Source organism: Callorhinchus milii, unplaced genomic scaffold (genome assembly GCF_018977255.1).
Source record: "Callorhinchus milii isolate IMCB2004 unplaced genomic scaffold, IMCB_Cmil_1.0 Scaffold9, whole genome shotgun sequence".
NCBI classification, from domain to species: Eukaryota; Metazoa; Chordata; class Chondrichthyes; order Chimaeriformes; family Callorhinchidae; genus Callorhinchus; species Callorhinchus milii.
The window spans coordinates 9362126-9386457 of record NW_024704750.1 but is presented as its reverse complement, the minus strand read 5'-3'; the positions used below and the strand labels follow the sequence as shown (position 1 = coordinate 9386457).

Genomic DNA, 24332 nt, shown 5'->3' with positions numbered 1-24332 from the left:
ATTACCTTGACAACAAACACTGGTCATTCTGAGGCAGGGGATAAAGGAAGGATTGAATTCTGCATGATTTTTATAAATGCCAAATATAGGTTTGTTGCTGAATTCCTCTTAATTGTAAAAAGTAGGTGTTTTTCAATGGAAAATGGAAGTGGTAATACATGACCTCCTCGCTACCTGTAGAATACAACACTGTGAAATATGTGTACACTATTATATATTTTTTCTAAATGAAACAGACTGTTAACATAGTTTAAAGTCACAGCAGGAGTTAAAACTTCCCGTAATAAACAGAAACTACAATATCATTAACGTGGTGCCTCATGTGAATCAAACCACTTGATTCATGTCATGGAAATCCTTCTTATAGGAGCAGAATTAAATTTATAATTAGTTCCCATTACAACAGTTTTGTATTTCAAACATAATTATAAACACAAGAACCATACTTCATCTAAATAGAACCTCAAAAATTGCAGCATTAAATTCTGTTCGTTAATAAGCTTATTATGCCCTTTACGCTCGCTTGTAAGCTATAACTTGCTGAATCTTTTAGGAACCTTTACCATTTAATACAAATGCATGAATAACTATCCTGCGGCTTAACATTCTTTATCAGTGATGTGATCTGTGTAGATTTGTAATTTCCTATTAAACTATGTTTGAAGCCTGTATTTCACTAATCTTTTGGCATTTACAGTCCCTGGAAAAATTGAATTCCTAATATGAACATTGAATATATATTATAAAAATAAGATCTGCATTGAAAATTAAAGCAAACATCACACAGAAGGGAAAGAAAACCTAGACTGATCTTTTTGCATTATACAATACATAGTTGGTGAATTAATTATAGGAAGATGTGCTCTCCACATTTACTGTTATTTATTTTAACATATTCCATTAATATCATTCAGATGGCACATTTGGAAGTGCAATGATTGTGCAAAGCAACAAATGAAACATTTTCAATACATTTAATCAGTCTTCGAGCAGATAAGCAAAAACAGGTAATCAATATATTCAGTGCTTAATGGAACTTCAATTATTGTTAAAACACTTCATAGGGATTCAACATTTTTATTTCTATAAAATGTCAGCTGAAGGAGGCTGAAGTCAGCATTTCAGATATACCATGCGCCATGTTAGTCTTGCTCACTTGTAATTATGTACAATTTAAAATGGCTGTGAGGACAAATTCAATACACTTGTTGAATATTCTCTCTTACACTCAGAGGGACTAAACCAAGCCGTATGTGATTTTCTGAATATTTTGTCTGTCAGCTGTATCACTACAGTAATTTTACTCTCTGTCAGCTAATGGGAATGAATCATTTCATTTTGCTTTTGCACGATTAGATCCACCAGCATGTCTGTAAGTGAGCAAAGGTTTCTGATAAGCATGTAATGCAAATGCCTTTGGCACTCCAATAACATGTGATCTGGAATTTACAAGTAGTAAAACATTACTGTTTGAAAACTGCTAATTATTTAAAAATATAATCTTTTTCATTATTGAGACAAATGCACAAAGTTAAATTCCAATCTCTTTACACTTTAATCTACACAAAAACAATCTTAGCTTCAGAGTTAGAATACAAAGAAGCTCAGCCTGTTTGTTTGTTTGTTTGTTTGTAGTGCTGTTTGACCACAAAAGTAAAACTATTTTCAAGTTTACAGCTCTCTAAAACCACAATTTGCTTTATTGTTTAAAGCACCACTCAACATAACCTCAATCTGAGAATAAAACAAAATATTCTTCAAATTCTTTTAAACAGAGAGAAAGTGACATGTTGCATTTATCTAGCTTTAGAATAAATGGTCAGCCATGTAAACCTGTGAAGATCTTCCTGAAAAAAAAGTAGTGAAACAAATTGGATGTAATTGGGGCAGCTGTCACACTAGCCCAAACTTGCACACATATGAAAATGACCACTCAAAGGGAAACAGAACAAACTGTACATTGCTATAAAGAGAAATCTTCCCTTCTCAAGTTAAGGTTATATTGGGAACTGCTTTAGAAACACACCAATCTGTGGTGTTGCTACTGCAACTTCCGATTTTCTATAAATATGACCGACCCGAGCTACTGGCACAAACACTTGTCACATTATGGCTTATTCAGATTGGTCTTCACGAGTAAGCCAGTTTCATTTTGATCAGTTTGTCAGAGTCAAGGACCAACCAAAGTAACGTCAAAAAGAGCACCATCTATGTTATAATAATAATACTTGCATTTGATATAGCGCTTTTCACGTCTTCTAGACGTCCCAAAGTGCTTCACAGAATATACTGTAAAGTGAATTGACTGTATATTTGTGGGCGAACGCGGCAGCCAATTGCGCACAGCAATGTCCCATAAACAGTCATGGATTGAAAATGACCAATTTATTATTGTTTTTTTTTGGAGGAATTATTATTAGGCGTGTGGGGTAAGGAAACTTGCCCAAGGTTTCGCCCTGCCTGGAATTGAACTCAGGTCTCTTGCTTGCAAAGCGAGTGCTCTAACCACTGAGCTACAGGACTCCACGTAAAGTGAATTTGACTATAAATATTTGTGGGCGAACGCGGCAGCCAATGTTCACTTGTGCTGGCAAATCTCAATTGCAATCCTCAGATAATCTATTATAAATTTACACCTTCATAAAGCGTGAGTGTCAGTTGCCAGTAGAACCCGCTTGCTGACCTTGAGCTCATAATACTGCTGTTATTGGTGATATCTTGCTGCAGAGCTCCTACTGTGGCTCAGCCTGATTGCAATTGGCTACAGTATAAAAGAAGCAAGGTCACAATTCAAACCAACCTCAAACCAACAGGGTCAGAGCCACTGCAGATAGGCACTGAGAAGGAACTACAACAAAATGCAAAGTTTGACTAGTAAAAAATCTCATTCTGTTTCCTCTCAGCAGGAAACGTACCGATCACGGAATGACTGTCCCAAGGAATTATTGCCACTTTATCCTCACCCTTTTCAGTTGAATCTGCCAAGATTTTATAAGAACATTTGCAGTAGCAATTATGTTCCCATGTGCCTCATCGTCCTCCGGTTGCACTTTATTTGAGCACGCTGTGGGGTTTTTGAGGCAGCATCTTAGGCTGGTGTGCTTTCAGCCAGTCTCTACAAATCTTCGGTATCAGATCATCCTCCGCTCTCTCGGCGGCCTCCAACACCTCCTGTATGACTTGTGCTGCTCGCGGAGGTTCAAACTTCACAGCAACCAGGTAAGCTGAGCGGTACTTATTACAAATCATGAAAGCCTTGATCTGTGAAACACAATCACAATGTCAAGTCACAAGATACTTACTTGCTGGAGATCCAGATGATAAATTGTCATCAACTCGAGATCGCAGGGAATTGCAGATCACACCTGGAGACCTCCCTCTTATGTTTACGGTCACCTCCCTCCCTCCTCCCCCAGCTCGGCATCAGGCTCTGCCACTGTTAAGTGCTAAGAGACGCTATCCCACGTGAAGTGCCCTATATAAATGCAAATTGTTGTCGTTGAATCTTTGACAGACAAATCTGCACCAACTCTGGTCAAGTGGAAATCGACTTTTTTTTTCTTTCTTCCCCACTCCTAAAGACAGTGACAATATGTGAAACAGAAGGGACTTTCTGTTGCCCTGACCAACAACCATCCAGATGAATCAGCTATTAACTTTATGACGGTTTGTGGGATTTTGCCTTCGTAGAATCATAGAATCGTACAGCACAAAAAGAGGCCATTCGGTCCATTGAGTCTGTGCCGGCTCTTTGAAAAGAACAATGTAATGTCAATCCCACTCCCCAGCCCTTTTCCCATAACCCTGCAAACCCGTCCTCCTCAAATACCTGTCCACCGCGTTTTTAAAAGTAGTTATCAAATCGGCCTCCACCACCCTTTCAGGCAATGAGTTCCAGATTCGAACAACTCGCTGCATGAAAAAGTTTCTTCTCACCTCCCACCTGCTTCTTTTAGATACTATTTTGAATCTGTGACCACGGTCACCGACACACCCACCAGTGGAAACAGTTTTTCCCTTTCTAACCTATCAAATCCCCTCATGATTTTGAAAACCTCTATTAGGTCTCCTCGAAACCTTCTCTGCTCCAATGAGAATAATCCCAGCCTCTCTAGCCTTTCCTCACAATCAAGGTCCCTCAGTCCTGGTACCATCCTTATAAATCTCCTCTGCACCCTTTCCAATGCCTTAACATCCTTCCTATAGTGTGGTGCCCAGAACTGGGTGCAGTATTCTAACTGAGGCTTAACCAGTGTTTTATATAGGTTAATCATAATCTCGACTCTTGTACTCTGTGCCCGTATTTATAAAGCCTAGTATCCCATATGCCCTTTTTACAGCTTTATCTACCTGTCCTGCCACCTTCAAGGATGCACTTACCTGCACCCCTAGGTCTCTGTTCTTTTACCCCCCTTAAGATTGTATTACCAGCCTATATTGCCTCCCCTCATTCTTTCTACCAAAATGCATTACCTCACATTTCTCCACATTGAAATTCATCTGCCATGTGTCTGCCCATTTTACCATTCTGTCTATGTCTTCCTGCAGTTGGCTACTATCCTTCGCACAGTTTACCACCCTACCTAACTTTGTGTCATCCGCAAACTTGGAAATGGTACTTGCTATACCCAAGTCCAGATCATTTATACTATGTGCCACATTTATCCTACAAAAAGTCACAACACAGCTGTAATTACTGTGAAACGTATTGAGACATTGATATTATAGGTACTTATAAAAGAGTTCCTCCTTACCTTATTTTCATCGCTTTTCATTTCCAAAATCAGTTTTTCCAGTTCTTTAGACTGCAAAAAGACCAATGCACCAATCAAACCTATTGCTGAGAGTACCATTAGGCTACCCAAATCAAAATAAACTGCTCTGAACATTATTCAATTTGTTCTGAATATAATAGTTATTGAAGTTTTGTTCCATTTAGGAATTCTTGGCACTCAGTTGGCTACAGTACATTGCTTTTAATTTGTTGACCTGGTCAGTCAGTGATACATTAACAATTGATTGCGTGGTTCATTAACGAATGATTTTGAAGAATTTGCTACCAGATCCAAGATCTGATATTCAGTCGCACGAAGTCACAATTAATGCAAAAATTCCAGTTAGTGAATGTCTCTTTAGTGTAGTACAACATACGTCTCAGCTAGTTTCTGTGATCTGTGAAAACTGTGGAGCAGGAGCAGTGAAGCTAGAGAGGACATTGCCTTGAGTTGAAAACAACGTCAATCATAGCATTGAATGCTGCTGACAGTCTGTTCAGAACCAGCAATGAATAATTCAGCTAGAAGTTGAACGAGTTGGGCACAAAGGGTTTAAAAAATGAGCTTTTGTCCTGTTCATTCTCCTGCATGTCCAACAAATTGAGAAAATAATTATGCAGATATTTCCTTCTTTGTCTGCTTTGCTTTGAAGAGAGAGGCCAGAAAGAGCTCTGAGACATTACATGAAGCTGATTTAGCTATGCACACGCTCTCATGGATTTGCACAGCAAAAATGTATTCTCTGGTTTGATTGTACACTGTATAGATCTATTTATTCCACAATTAATGATTACAACCAAGTTGAAATTTCCAACAGAATACCTTCTCTAACTGAATTACACGATTTTACCTTTTAACTGGTGTTACCTGATCCAACGTGGCGCCAATCATGAAAATCTGCTGTTAATCTGATTTGCTTTAAACAGCAACTTTTTTTAAATAAAGAAATCCACAATTACACTGAATTAAATAAAGGACATTTTTCTTAGGATTCAATAACTCAGGATAAACTTTCTGAAACATGTATTTTCTGAAACAGAAACTCTGAACTACTCGAGACCTTTTCCTTAACATTGTAACTTATCACCACCAGAGGATGCCATTGCTTATTCACCAAAGAGTGAATGAAAAAACAAAGTGATAAATCACACTCCAGAGACCTGCTGATTGTTTATCAAAACGCAACAAAATGCTTCCACTGACACCAGGGGAATTTACTATTTTTCATCTCCCTGACTATTTTCATTTCAATGGACCTGCCACCTCCAGGAAGAGAAATTACAAAGTGGGACACCATCTGCTCAACCCCTCGAAACATGACAACCATTTACCAGCTCAGGCAGGGTCAGAAACAAATACTGTACTGAGCTCATTTACACTTATTGAACCCATAAATAGCTGGTAGCTGCTGGAGGGGTTGTGGAAGAGACATCACACACTTTTCATGCTCTACATGTACTGTATATCAAACAGCCACAATCAGCAAGTTCAAATCCATTATAGTAACTTCAATCAAATCTACCACATTTACTTCTTGGTCTCTCAAAGGTAGTGTGGCCAACCCATGGAATGGCATAAAAACCAAGAAATATTCAGTAGAAAAAAATGTATTTTGTTGGCCGATCAAAAAGGAGAATCTCCATGAGCTAAGGATGGGCTGCCTGCTATTTGCTTTGGCACAAAGTATGCTTCACCATTCCCCGATCAATGATTGGTAATCTCTTGACCTGCCATGGTCAATGAAATAGTCATCAGTTAGATGCAATTACCTTATTTCGTAAAAAAAAACTCATAGCTTTGGTTGTGAAAGTTCAGTCTGCTCTTACCTGAGAAAGCTGTTGGTCACCTCCTTCAATGAAGCGGATGAGGAGGTGATCAGTGTCCTCGCTGCTGGCCACTCCTGACTCTCGAACACATTTCAACAGCTGTCTGATCTGACAGAACTGACGTTCGTGTAGAAGGTGTTTCGCAGCTTTGTTATACACAGCAGCTGCATCCAGCTGGAAGTCCTGATCCAGAAAGAATCCCCCACAAAATCATTTTTTTTAAAAAAAACTGTTTGAAGGTGCAAGTATCAGGAACACTCACCAGTACCTCCTGCTCCCCTCCAAAAGTGGATGTGTAAAAATGCTAGAGATGGGTGTATATATAAAATATATCTGTAAGACTCAGTGTATATCTCATCACAGGAACTACTGAAATGTCATCCTAATATATTAGTGTTTGCACGCTGCAAAAGTCGTCTCATTACCTGTATGATTCTGAAAGAAATTCCAAAACCTTCTTCAATATTTTTGCCTCCGAGCAGAACCTGTAACAATGGATGTGAATTAGTCAGTGCATTACAGCCACCTGACACAAACTGGTCCCGATTTCACTGTTCTTATGCTGTAATACAAAATTACATTTGTAAAGCACTTTTCACGTCAGGAGGACATCCCAAGGTGCTGAACAGTCAGGAATTAGGACTGCATGAAAACAGATTATAATAATAATAATAATAATCCTTGCATTTGATTTAGCGCTTTTCACGTCGGGAGGACGTCCCAATGCGCTTCACAGAATAGACTGTAAAGTGAATTGACTGTATATTTGTGGGCGAACGAGGCAGCCAATTGTGCACAGCAATGTCCCACAAACAGTCGTAGATTGAAAATGACCAATTTATTATTGTTTTTGGTTTGGGAGGGATTATTATTAGGCGTGTGGAGTAAGGAAACTTGCCCAAGGTTTCGCCCTGCCTGGAATTGAACTCAGATCTCTTGCTTGCAAAGTGAGTGCTCTAACCACTTAGCTACAGGACTCCACAATTGATTGATTGATTCAAGAGGCGATACCTTGCATGCAACGGCCATCTTCATGTTGTTATTCCCAAAGAGACTGACAGGGGGTCCAGTAATTCTAGATGTTGCTGAGCTTTCACAACGATGCAAGAACTTGGTCACTTCAATCTGCAACTCAATCGTGTTGATGTATCTGTGGTAAATAAATTGTTGAAGAATTGTGCTCAAGCTTAAATGACAAGTACCAAAACATTGTATAATGCAGACCTTTCCATTACCATGCTTTCCAAACCACTACTACAGGTAAAATGCCTCCCAAGAGGTTAGGGGTTAGAGAAGCATGGTACTGGAGGCAGGAGGGTCTGCATCACTTTAATGTTTTTTTCAAAAAGTGTGCATTTGCTTTTTTCCCCCTACATAAATTCCTTCCAAAAATACTACAGCTGTTTTATGTCTGTGTCAGAGTGAGCTTGCTGTTGAATCCCTATGAGGAACCCTCCAGCCATGGCACTCTACAAACAGTCCCAAAGATGCCATCTACTCACCTTGAAACATCTGCCGCAGACATTTTCTTACGAAAAGAGTTTACGGTTTTCTTTCGTACTGACGACCTGCTGGACACTTCCTGAAGATACGTCTTCAGGTGACCTTTTGCCTCGATCAGCCAGGCTTGCTTAGCCCCCAGAGCACTATACGAATCTGCTTTATGACTGAAAAATCTAATGCAAGTCATGGCCGACCGCATGTGGTCCTACAGCAAACAAATAACAGCATGTTACTATCAACAGCCACTGAACAAAGGGCAACAACATGAAAAGGAACTGCCCTGCAAGTACTGCTTATTCACCTTCATAAAACGCTGCAAATCGTACAAGATGTTGAAGAAACCTCTGGTCTGTAAATGTTTGCAGGATGCAATGAGGTAGCTGCTCCAACTCTCCAGACTTGAATCCATATTTTCCATTAAGTTTTCCAAAAAGTGCAGTTTTCCAGTTTCATAACTTGGTACAAAAATCCCATCAATGAACACTTCATCGGGGCACTCCTGTAAGTGAAAAATACACATCATCCAAAATATATTTCAATAAGTACATCGATCTGTATTTTCTTCACAAGCCCCAAAAATAGTTGTCCTTAACCAACAAAGGTTAAGATTGAAGGAAAGCCACAACAAGTGACAGTCGGCCAAAGCTTACCTTATCCAACAAGTGCTGCAATGCTTCTCTCATGCAGTTATGTCTCATATAAAAGCAAATGATGGCCAGATTAGGTCCATACATCTGCAGGTAGAACAGGCATTCCTGGTAGAAGACTTTTTGCTTTAGCTTTCCATCCCCAACGATTTCTAGGCCGAACCCATCGACGTTTAAAGTGGCCTCCAGTTCTCGGAGTGAGGCAAGGATGTCATCATCTAGCTGTTTTTTTTTTGAGAAACAAAAAAAAGGACCAAAAGGTTCAGTATGAGGAATACATACCCCTCAAATCATTATCTAATGTGTCTAATAAACGTAGAATCCTGCACACAACCTGGTTGCTTGGATATTTTGAAATCCTTTCTTTAAATCCATGCATATTAGACCCCATAGTATGAACTGTTCAAATTATTTATATTTTCAATGTAATGCCCTCCATTTACAACTCCACATCCTCATTTAATAATGTACTCACTGAGATGACAGAAACAAAGGGATTCCCCAGAATATATTCACTTTTTCTTTTTGATCGATCTTTCAAATACTCTAGTTTGTGCATCATAGTTAAATTTTGCTTTGTTCTTTCTGGTTACTCTCAGACTAATTGCCCAGGTGAAAGGGCTCTTGATCAAGGAAAACAACAAGCACCCACACTAGGTGTCAGAAATACAGTCAACACACTTACAAAACATACACGTTACGAAACACTGACTGTCCAGCACCTTGGGATGTCCTCCCGACGTGAAAGTCGCTATACAAATATAATTAGTCTGAAAATACTGGAGCAACAAAGTTTTATTACCGCAGTCAGGACTGGTTTAACACAGGTCTCCAGATGCTGCACTATTTCCTTCAGCAGTGGAGGGCCAAGAGTCAACTGATTTCGATCTAATGGTGGCTTCAAGCATCGACTGAATTTCTCCCGAGCTGCAGATAAGTTTCCAGCTTTAAGGCAAGCTAAGCCCCAGGCATGCCATACTCCGCCTGGATCCAGTCCGCTTTTAGTTGAAACCTAAAGTCAAAAGATTTAGTGTACCAGAAGTAATGCATGTCAACTCTACAAAACAGATTGTGTCTGTGTCTCTCAAGGTGACTAACATCTAATATCTCAAATAGGACATTGACATTCCAATTGGAAAGCCAAATAGGGAGAGCGACTGCCATTATTCTAGTAATCAGGAGGTAAAAGACCCCCCAATTCTGAAGATTCAAGAACGGGCTTGATGTTGGGTTCAATAGACAGGCAGACACTTTCGCAATGTTTCCGATCTGATTTATAAAAGTAATCATACCCCGGCAGTCAACAAGAGATTTTACAGCATTTTAATTTCACCTCGATCATCATGTTTTTCTGAGTACTAAACCCATTTAGAAACCCCCAATTTATTGAAAGACATGGCCACGTACCTCAACAGCCAGTGCATAATACTCGGTTTCTAAAAGCTTATTTCTTAGTCTGGTTATTGCTGCTGGTTTGAGGATTTGCTCGAGGGAGGGCACTTCCTGGTAGTTAGCAGCAACAAGAATCTTCACCACATCCACTTTGCTGATATAACTGTATGAAATCAAAACAAAAAATAACTTGATTGTACACCAAAAGGTGGTAATTGAATGGGATGCTTAAGCAAAGTTGTCATACTTTTAGAATAAATTCTTGGTGTAAGTTAGAAATATGTCATGCTGACTTCAATATGGCCATAAATTTGTAACCTTTATTCCAACCACCATTTGGTTTTTTTCCCCCAATTTCTTTCTCATTATTCCTACTGTGCTCAATAAGTCTTGACTGTAAGGACGTGTGAGCAATAGCCTCATCCAAGTTGCCCGAATTTCAAGCTTTCCATAACTACACGGTAAAAGTGAAATGTAAGTCACCTATCACAAAGTGCCAAGTCTTGGCTCCTGCCGGCTTTCACAAACATCATCTTTGCACTGAAGAGGAGCTGCTTCATGATGTCCATTAAGAGACAGGCATCCATTTCCGGGTTAGTTAGTGCTCGTGAAAGCTTGCTGCAGTGATCGATCAGCTGATGGCCACAAACCATACTATCACTGTGCAGATTGAAAATGGCAATACACAAAGAAGCGCTGGGAGCCTGTAAAGCAATGCAATGTTTTGTTTTTAATTTACTGCCATTTAATTTATGTGCACTTCGCCATTCATGAAATGTCATCAAGTAAACATGAGGCAAACAAAATAAAGAAACTAACATTTCCAGCTAAAATTATGAAAACAAAAATAAAAAGCAATCCGCTCAGAGTATCCACTGCATCAATATCTGAAAACTCATAAAAAGGTCTTCGTACTTTGGCTAGGAGGTAAAGAATCGTATGCGCGATTTGAAACAAGCTAAATTTGTTCTTATGTAATAGGGATGGTAACTAAATGTGCAACTTCACATTTCAAACATGCTTCAAAGTGCTTCACACAATGAATTGCATCAAAGTACAGAGACGGTTAGGTTGGCAAACCTGGCACTTAATCTGTGTCAACAATATCCTGCAAGCAAGAATCAGATAAATAATCAAATGTGCACAAGGGACACCAGAGAATTCCATACTATTCAACAAAGGACCAGATCAGACCTCAGTTTAACACCTCATCTGAATTCAGGCAGCGCTAACAATGTAGCAATCCCTCCGTCTTGCATTATAGTGTAGATTGTGAACCATAACACTCACAACATTTCAAGATAACAATACCAACAACCAAGCCAAAATTGATGCATATAGTTATAGTGATAACTATCAAATATTCCTGTAACAAAGTTTAACAGCGTTATGTGCAGCATCAGGCTAATGCTGGGGTTGGAACATTTAATAAAGTAGCAGAGGTTTCTTACCTGTTCATAGAAAAACTCACTGCGCTCATTCTCATTTTCACTTTCATTCAGAGTTAGACACCAAGGGTTCTCTGCCACCAGGGGATTCTGCAAAGCTGCTGCAAAATCCAAGCCACCGTCATTGCCGTTCACATCTAGTACAAAGTAGCAGTTACACACACAAAGTAATCTCAATGAGCTGCAGAAACAAATCACAGGTTTGTTCAACTGTCTTCCTTGCAAAATGATCCAAACAGCTGGTACTGCTCACCTTCGCTTTGGTCTGGGTCTCCCTCCCTTTCCCTGTAGGGAAAAGTAAATATGTTAGAGATCATAAAATTATCATAAAATAATATCCCTGTGTGCCACCCCTTCACCATTCATAACACGTTCAAACCTACTCCCAGCCCAACGGCACCCATACTTATGAGTAAGTAGACGAACAAGTATTTATGCACACTGTGTCCCCACCAGTCTGGGACCTTATGCCACCCACAGCTGTTCCCTGGAGTCTACAAACCATTAATTAACACACATCCGGCTCTATCTGACCTTCGGCTCAATCACAGTCAAGCAGGAGAAGCTGGTTCTTCTCCTCAACCCTGTGCGTAAATCTTATTCTATCTGAAATAATCACTGTTGTCTCGACAGCTCCTTACTTCTTATGATAGTAGCTGTAGCACTGGTCACAAACTCGTGCAGGGTTCTCTCTACAGTCTTCAACCACCATTTTGTTGATTGAACAGGAATTGCAAACAACACGACCACAACGTCTGCAGTGATGCCGCCGATTGAACTGGTCAAGAAGTCAAAAGATCAACATATTAATGTACAATATAATGTGTAAAAATGCCAGCACATGGGTATAAAGGCCCAACACATTTGGGCACAGCTTTCAGGTTCTGAAGGTTTGCATCACAGATGCAACTGGTTCACTGACCACTGAATAATGAGCCACAGTAAAAGATTTCATTTTCATTAGAATATAAATCTTTTTTTTCAATGAGATTGAGCAGATATTTGCATTCTACCAGAGGAAAAAAAACTATTACTTTCAGTCAGAGTCATTCAAAGCCCCCAACAGCCCTGAGACAATAAATAATTCAAGCCTTCAGTTCTGCTGAGGCTCATGAATCAGAGCTTCGTTCTTGTGGCTACATCACCCAAACTTAACAATCTGAATCATTGCCAGCCATTTATTACTGTACAAACATACTTCAGCCCTCAAGAGGTCCACTGGCTTGTTGATGGGCTCAAAGCCAGACATTATGAATAGATTTCTTTAATTTCCCCCAAAATAAGAAATCTAAAATTTACAAATCTTCCAAAAGATGAAACTGATTGAAAACTTGCTGCTTAGATTTGTTTACTCCTACCTGTAATCTGGTTGCATTTGCAATTTGTTTTAAAAAAAGCAATTCTCCAATAAACCAAATGATATTTATGAAATATCATTTGTTCCTCCTTACTGCTCTAGTCAATACATTTTCATGAATGCTAACTATATACACACACACACACACGAGTCTTACAGGGTTTCACTTCTCTGAAGTAGACATAGTTACTGACATTAAATATGAAGCAAAGTACAACCCATACTGTCTCCTCACCAATTTACCAGAATCCTACTCAGCCTGTCTCAAGAGAACACAAAATTCTTAGCAATCGAATTAGCTTTAAGGCCAATATTCTGGGACATACAAGGATATCCATTTCAAAATACTTCCCTTCTGCTTTTAGAGGCTTACTCACTGGACACTTGCTATGGCACTCAGGAGTTACCCAGTGCCTTTTTTACCGGAAAACTGATCAATGAATCTCAGTTGTCTCTTAAAACAAAAAAAGGAATTACAGGGAATGAAGCAATACAACACCTGTAATGAATTTTAAATTGCATTCCAGGCCTATCACAGGATTTTGCTAAATTTCTAAACGTGGGAGCAAGTTGAGAAGTTCTGAAAGTGCAGGACATTTCAGTGCCACTGGAGATGAGGAAAACATTCGCTTCAAAATGAAACAGTCTTCAAAGGAGGTTTTGATGTTCACGCCTAATATTTTTAGAAAAGGGAAAATAGTTAACATGATTGGAAACCTGTTGCTCACCATCGTAAACCTCTCCTTCCAACAGACCATGCAGAGCACTGCATCATCATCAGGCACCCAGTCATCCTTAGCAGGCGGTATTTCAGGAGGAACAAATTCACTGACTGACGTAGATCTTCGTAACAAACATTCCTGTAGAATTGGAGGTCCTTGGAGGGATGAGTTACCTGAGAAACATAAAGCAAAGTCTGTCAGCCTGGCTCAGGTAGCAGCACTCTTGTTTCTGAGTCAGAAGATTATGGGGTCAAGTTGGGACATATCCCTTTGCTGAGCACATCACCTGTCCTGCACTTACCAGATGTTACACTGGCCTTTCTCTCAGTGCTGGATAATATAGTCAGGTTTTCTGGTCCGGCACTCTGAGTGAGCAAATCTTGCAGGTTAATTACGGAATCTAGTCAGAAAAAGATTTTAAAAAAGTTTTAATGCAAATTTAATATCACATGACACTAATCTTTAATTTGCCATTCTCTTTAAACCTATGCACAGATGACACCCAGACAAAAATCTAAAATAAACTAAACAATTTTTTTTTGTCTTTATTAAAAGGGATGCGGCAAGCTTATTGCGATTGCATGAAAATGTAAGCAAGGGTTTGGGCCGCTGTGGAAACACATGTGGGCACAATAAAAAGAAATGGCTCTAGAGTGTATTGAATGATGATCAGCATTACAGAAAGTCTGAATGTTAAAGAATAAACAAATGAACCACTAAGGTATATAAGCCAGAAGATCCCAGACCTTTAGCTAATTAATAGATTTAAATTTGAGTGGCTATGGGAAAGAAAATCAGCAAGGGTCACGGTGGGGAAGGAAAATCAATCTCCAATGACCCTTCCTACAAAGTATAGGTCTGTGGGTGTTCGACAGGAGAAGGATTTGCTCTGATACATTGCCTCTCACGCTTGAATAGATCGCTGACACTAATGGAAGCCTCATATGTGAAAAACAAATACACGAGTCAGGTATTTTGATGTGTTCGATAATGTAAGATTCTGACAATCAATTCATTCTGAAACAAACACTTTAATTTGAATGAAAAAGCTGAGAAACAGAATCTTAATCTTGCTTAAAACGAATCCTCAAAAAGAGATAAACATGATTTGCAAAAGAAAGTCTGAAGAATAAATGAACCTTTGGGATACACAAAGAGGGTGAGCAACAACCAAGAAATAGTAATAATAATCCTTGCATTTGATACCACGCCTTATCAAGTCGTTGAGACGTCTCAATGCGCTTCACAGAATATACTATAAAGTAGATTGATTGTATATAAGCATATAAAAGGAAAGACAATAAAGATAGAAACGTCAGTGTAAAAACAGACTATCATTCCTAGTGATGCTGCATTTCACTTCACTAAACTTGCCCCCGACTGGTTAGCAAGCGGAATTTTCCAGCCTTGATATAGAATATAGTGCGGGACTGAAATGAGATATAGAGAGACGGTCATTTAATCGCAGCACACATAGGTCAGTTCATAAATAGATCCATGTAACCTAACCAACCTATTTTTGCAAAGTTTCAATTCATACAGTAAATATTCCAATATAATTCAGTGAAAAAAGGACCCCCTCCACACAGCTTTGTGTCAACTTTATTGGGGAAAAAGAGTGAGGCAGCTTTCACTGTCCTGTCGTTGGTCCATTTTGACATTTCCTCTTGTATAAAAAAATGATTTAAAAAATGATTTCTCACCGGATCGAGTTTTCTCTCGCACTGCATATGGGACTTCAAGTGCCTTGGCTGCATACTTGGAAAGGAGAGCATCGATATCTTTCATGGCAAAGCCAGCTTCTTGCCCCACAAGGAGATGATGAAGTATCCGGACAGCCACTGTGGCCCAATCCACTTTCAGGTTCATGAGAAGCTGTTCCAGCATCAGCAGCGGGTTGGAGGACAGGTGCGAATATTTGTCGCGGGCCGATTCTGGTAACGTCAGCAACAACTAAGTGCAGGGAAAAAAAATTCAAAAACAAAATTACACAGTCAATAAACATGTCTTCGTGATGACTCAAAGTGCTTCACAGAATATACTGTAAAGAGAATTGACTGTATATTTGTGGGCGAAACGCGGCAGCCAGTTGCGTACAGCAGTGTCCCACAAACAACTGTGGATTGAGTGACCAAATTTTTTTATTAGGATTATTATCACCAGAAAAGCAAAAAAATATAATAAAGGAACTCCAAAGTGCATAAATATTATATAGATAATGTATGCATTATATATGTAGAGAGAGAGAGATAAGATATGTTCAAAGATAGTAGGTTGAACTTCGAGCAATTATAACCTGGTTCTTTAATGCTCTTCTTACCTTTGATCCTATGCGCATGGCCTGTATTTCATGGCACCGAGCAGCAGACAGGCTCTTGTGAAAGTGCGTGGTAAGGTAATTAGCCAGAAAATGACGAGTAGCTAGTCCTGGATGCTGGTCTAGAGCCTGTTCACACACAGCTCGGCAGATCTCATGATCAGATATTCCCTGCAAGAGCTGATGGAACAGAGAAGAAATCAGACACATTTTGATCCTTTTAAAAATTGAAGTTGAGAATTTAATAAGCATTATATTTCTCCCCTAAAGTATACTATACACTAATATATAGATCACACTCATTTCAAAGTCATTAATTTCTAACTTGCGATGCCTGCCAATATTTTCTGTAATCCCGACTACACCGATGACCTGCAACACTAGTTTAAGTGAACAAAGTGCTATTTTAATTTACATCACTAACCTACCATTAAAGAAACCTCAATCACTTAATTGGATTACATCACACACTGTTTAAACCCACCTGGTTTAAAGAAGTTAACATATCATACTTGCCTGGAATGCTCTCTCCCCATCTCCTTGCTCAAGTAGGTGAAGAAGGTATTCACATTGAAGTTTCATTGTGAAGTATGTTGAAACAGGGTGCAGTTGCACCCAAGACTCACAAAGCTCAAACTCCTACACAAACAATGCAGTCAACTCTTAATACACAGGGCCTGATGCATATACAAAATAAAAGTAATCTCAATGGACAATGAGATACATTCCAGGCATGAATTACTCAGTTACCGGTGACATTAATTTCAAAGCAGAATACGCCATGTCACCCAAGATGCCGTTTTTCATGTGTTCTTATTGAATAAGTAATGGTTAAGCAATGGATCATGAAAACAAAACATCTGTGATAATGGAGCAGACTTCATGAGTGATGTAGTCCAATACCATTTGGTGCATCGTAGAGTATCAACAGGCTAGGAGGAACCAGCAATATGAAAGCAACACAGTCAAGCTTCCATCTTGTCCTCAGCCAACATCAACTCATGAACAGGACAGCAGAGATCATAGAATAGCCATCATTAGGAGCAATATAATTTTTAAATTTTCCAATCCAGGACCACCAAAGTCCACTGTACTATATGGTTCTGTGTCTAATTTAACACAGCCCAGGGATCAAACCTAGGAACTTCTGGGTCTGTGCAGTTAAATTATATTCTCCAGAGTCTTTATCAACTGAGACATTAGGAGAACTCATAGATGTGACATTTAGTGATGCTGTTCATCTGACAGGAAGAGTAAAAATTTGCTTGAAATGTGAATGTTATAATAATATTCACGTTTGATATAGCACCTACCTCATCATATTCAAACGTCTCGAAATATATCACAGCATTTTACTGTAAGGTTCAGTGAAGACTGCGCATTTGTGGGCAAATACTGCAGCTAACTTCCATAGAGCTACATCCCAATGACTAATTTTATTTTGGGCACTGTTGGTCAAGACATTGGATCTCCTCTTTTCGAATAGTGCCATAGGATAGTGGCATTATATCACATGTCCTTCTGATCAGAGCGCATCATAAAGTTAATCAAGCTGATAGGTTAGCTCTGTCAATCTCAAAGTAACAGAATATATTTAAGCAACAATCCCACATGGCTGATGCATTAAATGGCTTCCAAGCACTGAATAAATGTGTAAGTCACAGGCTCATTTTATATATAATGCATCAGTGGTAAAACCAGTTAAACGATAGATACAGAAAATGAATCTTTAGAATCTGTGTCAGGAGAAAGCAGCTTACCCCAGCTCTCAAAATCACATCCATTACAGTTTGCGGGTTCTCACTGGATTCATTCTGCAATTCTTGCCAGCTGGAGCATAGCAACAAAGACTTCAGGCTAAGGACCTGCCAACATACAATTTTCCATTTTCAGATCAACCAACAAAACACTTATTGGAGAGGAAAAAAAAAAAGAACTCGAAACGATGGGAGTCTTTTAAAAAACTTCAGAAAACCATACTCAAGACTGCGTTTTCCAAAATTCTGTTCCATCCTAAATTGTAAGGCAATGATCTTAAATCTTAAGATAAGACCATGAGGAATTCTGGCAAGCAATATCCTCTAGCATGCATCAGCATTCAGCACAGTACTTATGTGAACGAATGTCATTCGACTACATTCAGTTAACCCTTCTCACTACTGTACATTGACAAACATATTGATTGATTGTAAGTGGGTGCTCTATACCTTCTCATAAACCTGTAACTCCTTTCTCTTTGTGTGCAGCTCTGATTTCAATTCACCCTCATCTGTACCAGGATCACTCAGGCAGTACGACAGAACCTCCAGGCAAGCATCAAGGGGCCACTTCTCCAAGCAACAGAGAGTCAGTTTACCTCTGAGAACAGCATTTTGTACACGGAAATGATACTTCCAACCTTCCTCACCTGCCAAAGAAACACAAATTCATCATTAGCTCAGCCACCATCTAAAAGAGAAAGAAACAAAAATGGATAATCTTTGGACAGGACATGCTGAAGGGTCACTGCAATGCATTGATTTCAAATTAGATTCTTGGAAGTTCCCTTCAACTCAATGCAATGATCAGTTAAAGCAGAAAAACTGCTGGAAAACCACAGCAGGTCATTAGATTTCAAAGGAGAGAATAAGCTAACATTTTGAGTCATAACCTATTAGAGGGTGAACAGTGGAGAGGTGGTCAGATCAAAACTTGAAGATTGGGACAAATCAAGATGTATTTATGCAGAATATCCCAAAGAGATGAAATAGGAGAGGGTAGATAACAATTTTCCTAAAGTCTATTCTCGGAGAAAGTTAATGTGAACATAGTAAATGATTTTCAAAATGTGAAAAACATCCATAGGATTCCTACAACTTGTGACAGACAGGAAAAGATCATTTGCCAATAGTTCTGTCAACACCAAACACTAACAGTAGAATGTGTAATCGACAACTGTTGTTAGGAAAACAGTTCCTCTTCTCCGCTTCCACTCCCCAGAGCTGGGAGGTTTTAACCTTCAGAGGCTATATGAATGTGATGGTATATTGATCATCAGCACTTTAAAGCCCATACTTACTTTGTACAGCAGCACAGCTGAGCAAAATATCTTTGAGATGCTCAAATTCTGCAATCTCTTCACCATACACATCAAGAATCCTCAATGCACGAGGCCAGTCTTGGTCAGACAGAACCTGCCTGAAACCTTCAATGAGTGTGTTGACAGCCGCTTTGGAGTGGAGGCCTGACAACATGAGAGTGATATATGGGTTACCACACAGAGAACTGACAAGACTGTTGTTTTCTTCCTGGCTCCTTTGAAGGGGTTCAGCCATTGCAGCGAGAAAGTGTTCCAGCACAGGAAACTCCTTCATCAACTGTTCACATTCCTTGGAGATTTGTTCCATGTCAAATGGGGTCTCCGTGCGACCACTCAGGCGTTCCTTCCATGACAGATTCTGTTTCAATGCCTTTTGACCACGGGTAGCAGTCAGGCAGACAACGACGGCCAGCAACTTTGAGCGTGACTTCAGGAAACTCAGTGCAGAGGGAATCAAAGAATACGGACCCAAGGAACCTGGCAAAATTGCTCGGGATTCTTCTTTCACATTTTCTTCTGTCTGCTGGAACAAGCTCGGAAACTCAATTCCCAAATGAGGCAGACAGTCCTTGGTGTGTTTTTCAATCAGTTCAGTGACTTCAGCAAGAAAAGCTGGGCACTGGCCAAATTTTTTAGTGTTCCACAGAGGCAGATGCTCACAGCAGCAGCTAACAATGATCTTCTGTATATTTAAGTTCAGTTCTTCCTTTTGCAGCAAACAGAACAACCTAAGCAAAACACACATCAGGTTAGCACAAGCACTGAGTTTTATTCTCTCACAAAGATATGTTGAGCAATGCATGCTCTATCCTGTACCCTCTTGGCATTTGTACAACTAAGTTCACAATTACCTTTTTTAAAAAAAAATACACTTATCAGGATAGACACATACATTCCCAACAAACAGACAGATAGACAGAGGCAGCACTATTCACACGCACTTCATCGAAGGGATCATATGGAAAGAGTACCCCATGTTGAAGGTCAACTCCAACCACCTCAGGAACACACTTCTCGCCAGAAAACGAACAGTAAAAAGTAATATTGCTGGTGACAGTTTTCCACTAGTGTGACTCTGGAGTGCTGAGTCACACCAGCAGTCTCTTAATAATTAACACTAGAAACAGATCACTTTTTAAAAAGGTATTTAGCACCAACAACAGAAACAGACAGAAGAAAATTACAATAAAGTTGAAATCTCCCATTTATTTCAGTGATAGCAGTATTAATTAAAGAGTAGCTCATACCTGTCAGGTGACGCCGGCTTCTCAAAAAGCAAATGTGCTAAGAGCTGTGAGGGAGTTTGTCGAAGAACCAAGAAGGGATTTCCCACTTTTACCTCTGCAGATTGATCTAGGATGAAGGTAACAGAATCAGCCTTAGGTCATTGCCCACAATATGGTCCCAAACCCCACCAGTTTCAGAAACCTCTTTCATGGACAACAGGATCATTTGCTGTTGCGATCAGGTTTGTCTTGAGACGTTTTAATAATTTTAATCTTGGTTTATTTCTCTCCCTCATCCTCCCCACAAACCTATCCAAATGGACATTTTCCTGTATGCGCTCAGAAAGTGTGCGTTGGCTGGCTATAAGACCAATGCTGTTCTCACATGTGCACATTTTTGGCAGGGAGAGAGAGGGGAAGTCACTGGATATCAATCAGGAGTGGGAACCCTGGATGACATTTTGACAACTCTTAGTCCAAGCTCACTCTGGCCAATTTGTAAACCCTCCGCCACTATCGGTTAGCATCAGTTTCTCAATACAGATTGGAATACAACCAGACACTTTGCTAACTGCCAAGCTAGATGGGCAATGGCCTTAGCTCCTGCCCTTACTGACATAAGATTTCCTTCTTCAGTGAAAATAATGAAGAAAAATGATGGTGAAGTATCAAAATGGAAGCACAATTGTCACGTTCGGTAATCATCATGTTCAGATACATAATTGTCATGTCTTACCCAGATCTCGATTCATACTCCGAACAAGTATTGCTGCTAGTGTATTGATATAGTCAAACAGGCTCCGCACATAGTCTGCCCTGATGTGGTTATCTTTCATAGTCTGGATCTGCTGATCCAGGTTCTTCAACAGCTGCTTCATTTGATTGCGGACTGGATGCCCTTCTGAATCCTGGGATCGGACACTTGTTTGTTCCATGAGGCAGGTGAGTATATTTCCCTTTATCTCTGTAAACAGACAAATAAGATTTGTTTTGTTTTTTTCGTCCACTTGTGTTTCAAAAGTATTAGATTCATAAGGTTACTGTAGTAAACGAGTATGCTCAGAGGATGTGACAAAGCACCAACTAAAAAATGGTTACCAAGAACTTATAAAAGTACGTCAGAAAAAAAGTTGAGAATTACCATAGACTTGCTACTTAGATCAAAAATATGTAATTTATAAATATTTAGATGATTTAGAATTCGTTTGTGAGATCCCTCTCAACAGAGAATCAACACAAGTTAGGAAAACACATCCTGTTGTATGTGGGATAGTATTGTAGCTCCAAAAACATTCACGAATTTCCCAGAGGTGTTCCATTTCTGCTACTGACCAGTGGGCTCCATTGCTGCTTCTAACTTCTTCATGATGTTCTCCAAACACTGTGACAAGATAAGGTGGCTTGTGATGCAGTCCTCAGTCAGTACTGGGTACCGTGTTAGCAGGAGCTCGGTTATACTGCAGTTATACTGTCTGGCAGCTCTCTCCTCAGTCTCTGTCAAGATAAGAGAATCACATTTACAAGTTTAGCCTTTTTATTATCTGTGTATACATCGTAAAACAAAATTAAATGTTGTCACTGAATGTAAGCCGGTCTCACCATTTCCAAATAATAATAATCCTTACATTTGATATAGCGCCTTATCACATCTTCGAGATGTCTCAAAGCACTTCACGGAATATACTGTAATGTGAATTGACTGTATATTTTTGAGGGCAAAATAAACAGTTTGACTGTCATACCAATAATCCTTCAAAGTGACCATTCTAAATTGAGCGTTCTCAGATCACTCAAACATTGACAAGGAATTCACATCAAATGCCTCTTTTTTTTGCTATATTTTCCCTTTCCATCTCTGCTGAAGGCATGACTAGGATACAGTTTCATGGGCCCCAGCAGCCCTCCAGTAAATGAGATTTTGAATGTTAGCAAGTAGTTTCGCTATAGATGATATCATGGGCTATGGCCCCTGGTTACGCACACATGCCTCTTTAGTAAATGACACAGGGAGCCTGATTTATACCAGCTGCACATTGCATCCAACAAGGCCCTGTTATACGCTTACCACCGATTTTGAAGCTCTGCGTTTATCCAACACCGATGTGCACTGAGTTCTTAAATTGGGTGTTAGTTCTCGCCAAGGTTGTGGTAAATTGATATCAATGGTGCAATATAAATGCTGCATTCAAATACCCAGATTTATATAATTGTAAGACCAACAAACATTATTTTACCAGGTTTGGATGGTCCTCGTGAACTGTGGGAACAGTTTAGAATTTTACTTATTTGCTGAAGGACGGCAGGAAAACCTTGAATTCCATCTGGGTAGCACCGAACAGAATCAATCTTTCGACCTGGAGAACACACAAGGTAACACAAGTGAACAGGACTGGATTTCTGAATTGCAGAAAACTGAAATCTCAGTCAACAGAATATCAATTCTTTTTCTCAGTCCTTTTGGGTTACAATTTTCAACAAAACTAGCAGAGAATAATTATCGTGTTAGATAAAGTGAGTTTCAAAATTGATGAAAAATGCTGTGAAATGAGATTGTTAATTATTATAATAATCATCCTTATATTTGATATTGTGTGCTTCTTGTTGGAAAGATATCTCAAAACTGTAAAGTGTAATGACTATCATTTTTTTTGGAGGTGAACACAGCAGCCAATTTGTGCACAGCAATGTCCCACAAACGGTTGTTAATTATTATTAAAGCATCCATTGGAAGTGGAACATCAGATAAACTCACTGTGAAGCTCAACATAATCACTTCAAAATTAGTCTAACATGCCAGCATTGGATGTCCTTTTTTTAAAAAAAAACAAAAATAAATCAATAGCAGGCTTCTACACTGATCTTCACAAGATCAAATCCATTCAAGGATTCTTCAACCGAACAGTTTACACCTGAGCTATTCTCGTTGAGAATTTCAAATGAATCTAAAAAGGTTGTCAGCCTGGGCTCTTCAAAATTTTTGTGGAATGCAAATGCACAAAGCGTTCTCTTACTTTTGTCTCAAAAGTAGCCATGAGTCTCCTTTCTGCTGTCTCCAGCAGCTGTTTGCAGGTCTTCCACAGCTGACACTGGGTGCAAGCAAGGTCAAAGACAGCCATAGCAGCAGCACTGAGGTCCTCCAGTAGCTCACGGAGAGGATCACTCGGTTCAATCTGTAATTTACTCTTCCAGAAATCCTCAAGCAGTGCTGAATTAGCACCTTCAGATGAATTAATCAGCTTATCCACAACATCAGAAATGGAGTAAAACACCATACCTGAACACAGAGAAGACATCAGGATGAACTGGTCAAAACACGTGCCCACCAATACTATAAAATGCAGCGTTAGATCCGTTTAGTCTGATCAAGTCACAAAAGTGTTACTAATTTAGGCATTCGTAATCAAATTGCCAAACCACGAAAGGAATTACCTGCTGCTGCAGCGTTGCCGATGGCTTGAAGTGTAAACCGGCCGCCTCCACTTAGCTTGCGGTTATCTGTCGTTGTGTTCTCCATTTTCTGTTCTACTTTGGCGAGTTCACTGATTACTTGTTGATAGCGTTCCATAAATACCAATTCACCGTAGCAGCAGGCAGACTGCATATTGAACATCAGTGCAACCTGCCAGAAGCACAAATACAATCCAGTTACTTGCTAACTGGATTTATGTGAATTGGGAGCTTCACAGATGTCCACACCATCATGTGTCAGTCTGGCTAGTTGAAAAAGAAAATCTTGCCTGAGTCAGAAAGTTTTGAGTTTAAACCGTATGTTTGGACTTTGGATTCAGTCCAGGCTATCACTTCAATGCTGTGCTAGGAGAGTGCTGCATTGTTGGTGCTGCAACCCTTGGGATATAGAAAAATCAAAAACTAATGTTCTGTCTGCCTGTTCAGATGGACCTTAAAGATCACATGATATTATTTGAATAGAAAATGGAGTTTCTCCCAGTGTCTTAGCCAATAATTCTCCAGGTAAAATTGGACATCGACTTCATGGCTCTTCCCAGGACCCTGCTGTGTGCAAACTGGGTGCCACGTAT

General features: G+C 39.5%; 1 protein-coding gene across 1 annotated transcript in view; it reads right to left on the bottom strand.

The window, feature by feature from the left end:
- Positions 1-2532: 2532 nt before the first annotated feature.
- zfyve26 (zinc finger, FYVE domain containing 26) overlaps positions 2533-24332 on the bottom strand; it is a 32729-nt gene continuing 10929 nt past the window's right edge. The window contains exons 15-42 of the mRNA XM_042338195.1: positions 23722-23911; positions 23305-23566; positions 22527-22648; positions 21625-21786; positions 21029-21256; positions 20314-20419; positions 19046-19794; positions 18195-18394; positions 17748-17852; positions 16504-16626; positions 15991-16167; positions 15374-15623; positions 13972-14070; positions 13677-13843; positions 12233-12369; positions 11845-11876; positions 11595-11728; positions 10627-10847; positions 10159-10306; positions 9554-9763; positions 8755-8973; positions 8406-8603; positions 8104-8309; positions 7613-7751; positions 7027-7086; positions 6602-6784; positions 4755-4805; positions 2533-3261 (exon numbers count right to left, since the gene is read on the bottom strand). Of these exons, the coding sequence (XP_042194129.1) occupies positions 3052-3261; positions 4755-4805; positions 6602-6784; positions 7027-7086; positions 7613-7751; positions 8104-8309; positions 8406-8603; positions 8755-8973; positions 9554-9763; positions 10159-10306; positions 10627-10847; positions 11595-11728; positions 11845-11876; positions 12233-12369; positions 13677-13843; positions 13972-14070; positions 15374-15623; positions 15991-16167; positions 16504-16626; positions 17748-17852; positions 18195-18394; positions 19046-19794; positions 20314-20419; positions 21029-21256; positions 21625-21786; positions 22527-22648; positions 23305-23566; positions 23722-23911 (5088 nt within the window). The 3' untranslated portion in view covers positions 2533-3051. The remainder of the gene's footprint in view (positions 3262-4754; positions 4806-6601; positions 6785-7026; positions 7087-7612; positions 7752-8103; positions 8310-8405; positions 8604-8754; positions 8974-9553; positions 9764-10158; positions 10307-10626; positions 10848-11594; positions 11729-11844; positions 11877-12232; positions 12370-13676; positions 13844-13971; positions 14071-15373; positions 15624-15990; positions 16168-16503; positions 16627-17747; positions 17853-18194; positions 18395-19045; positions 19795-20313; positions 20420-21028; positions 21257-21624; positions 21787-22526; positions 22649-23304; positions 23567-23721; positions 23912-24332) is intronic.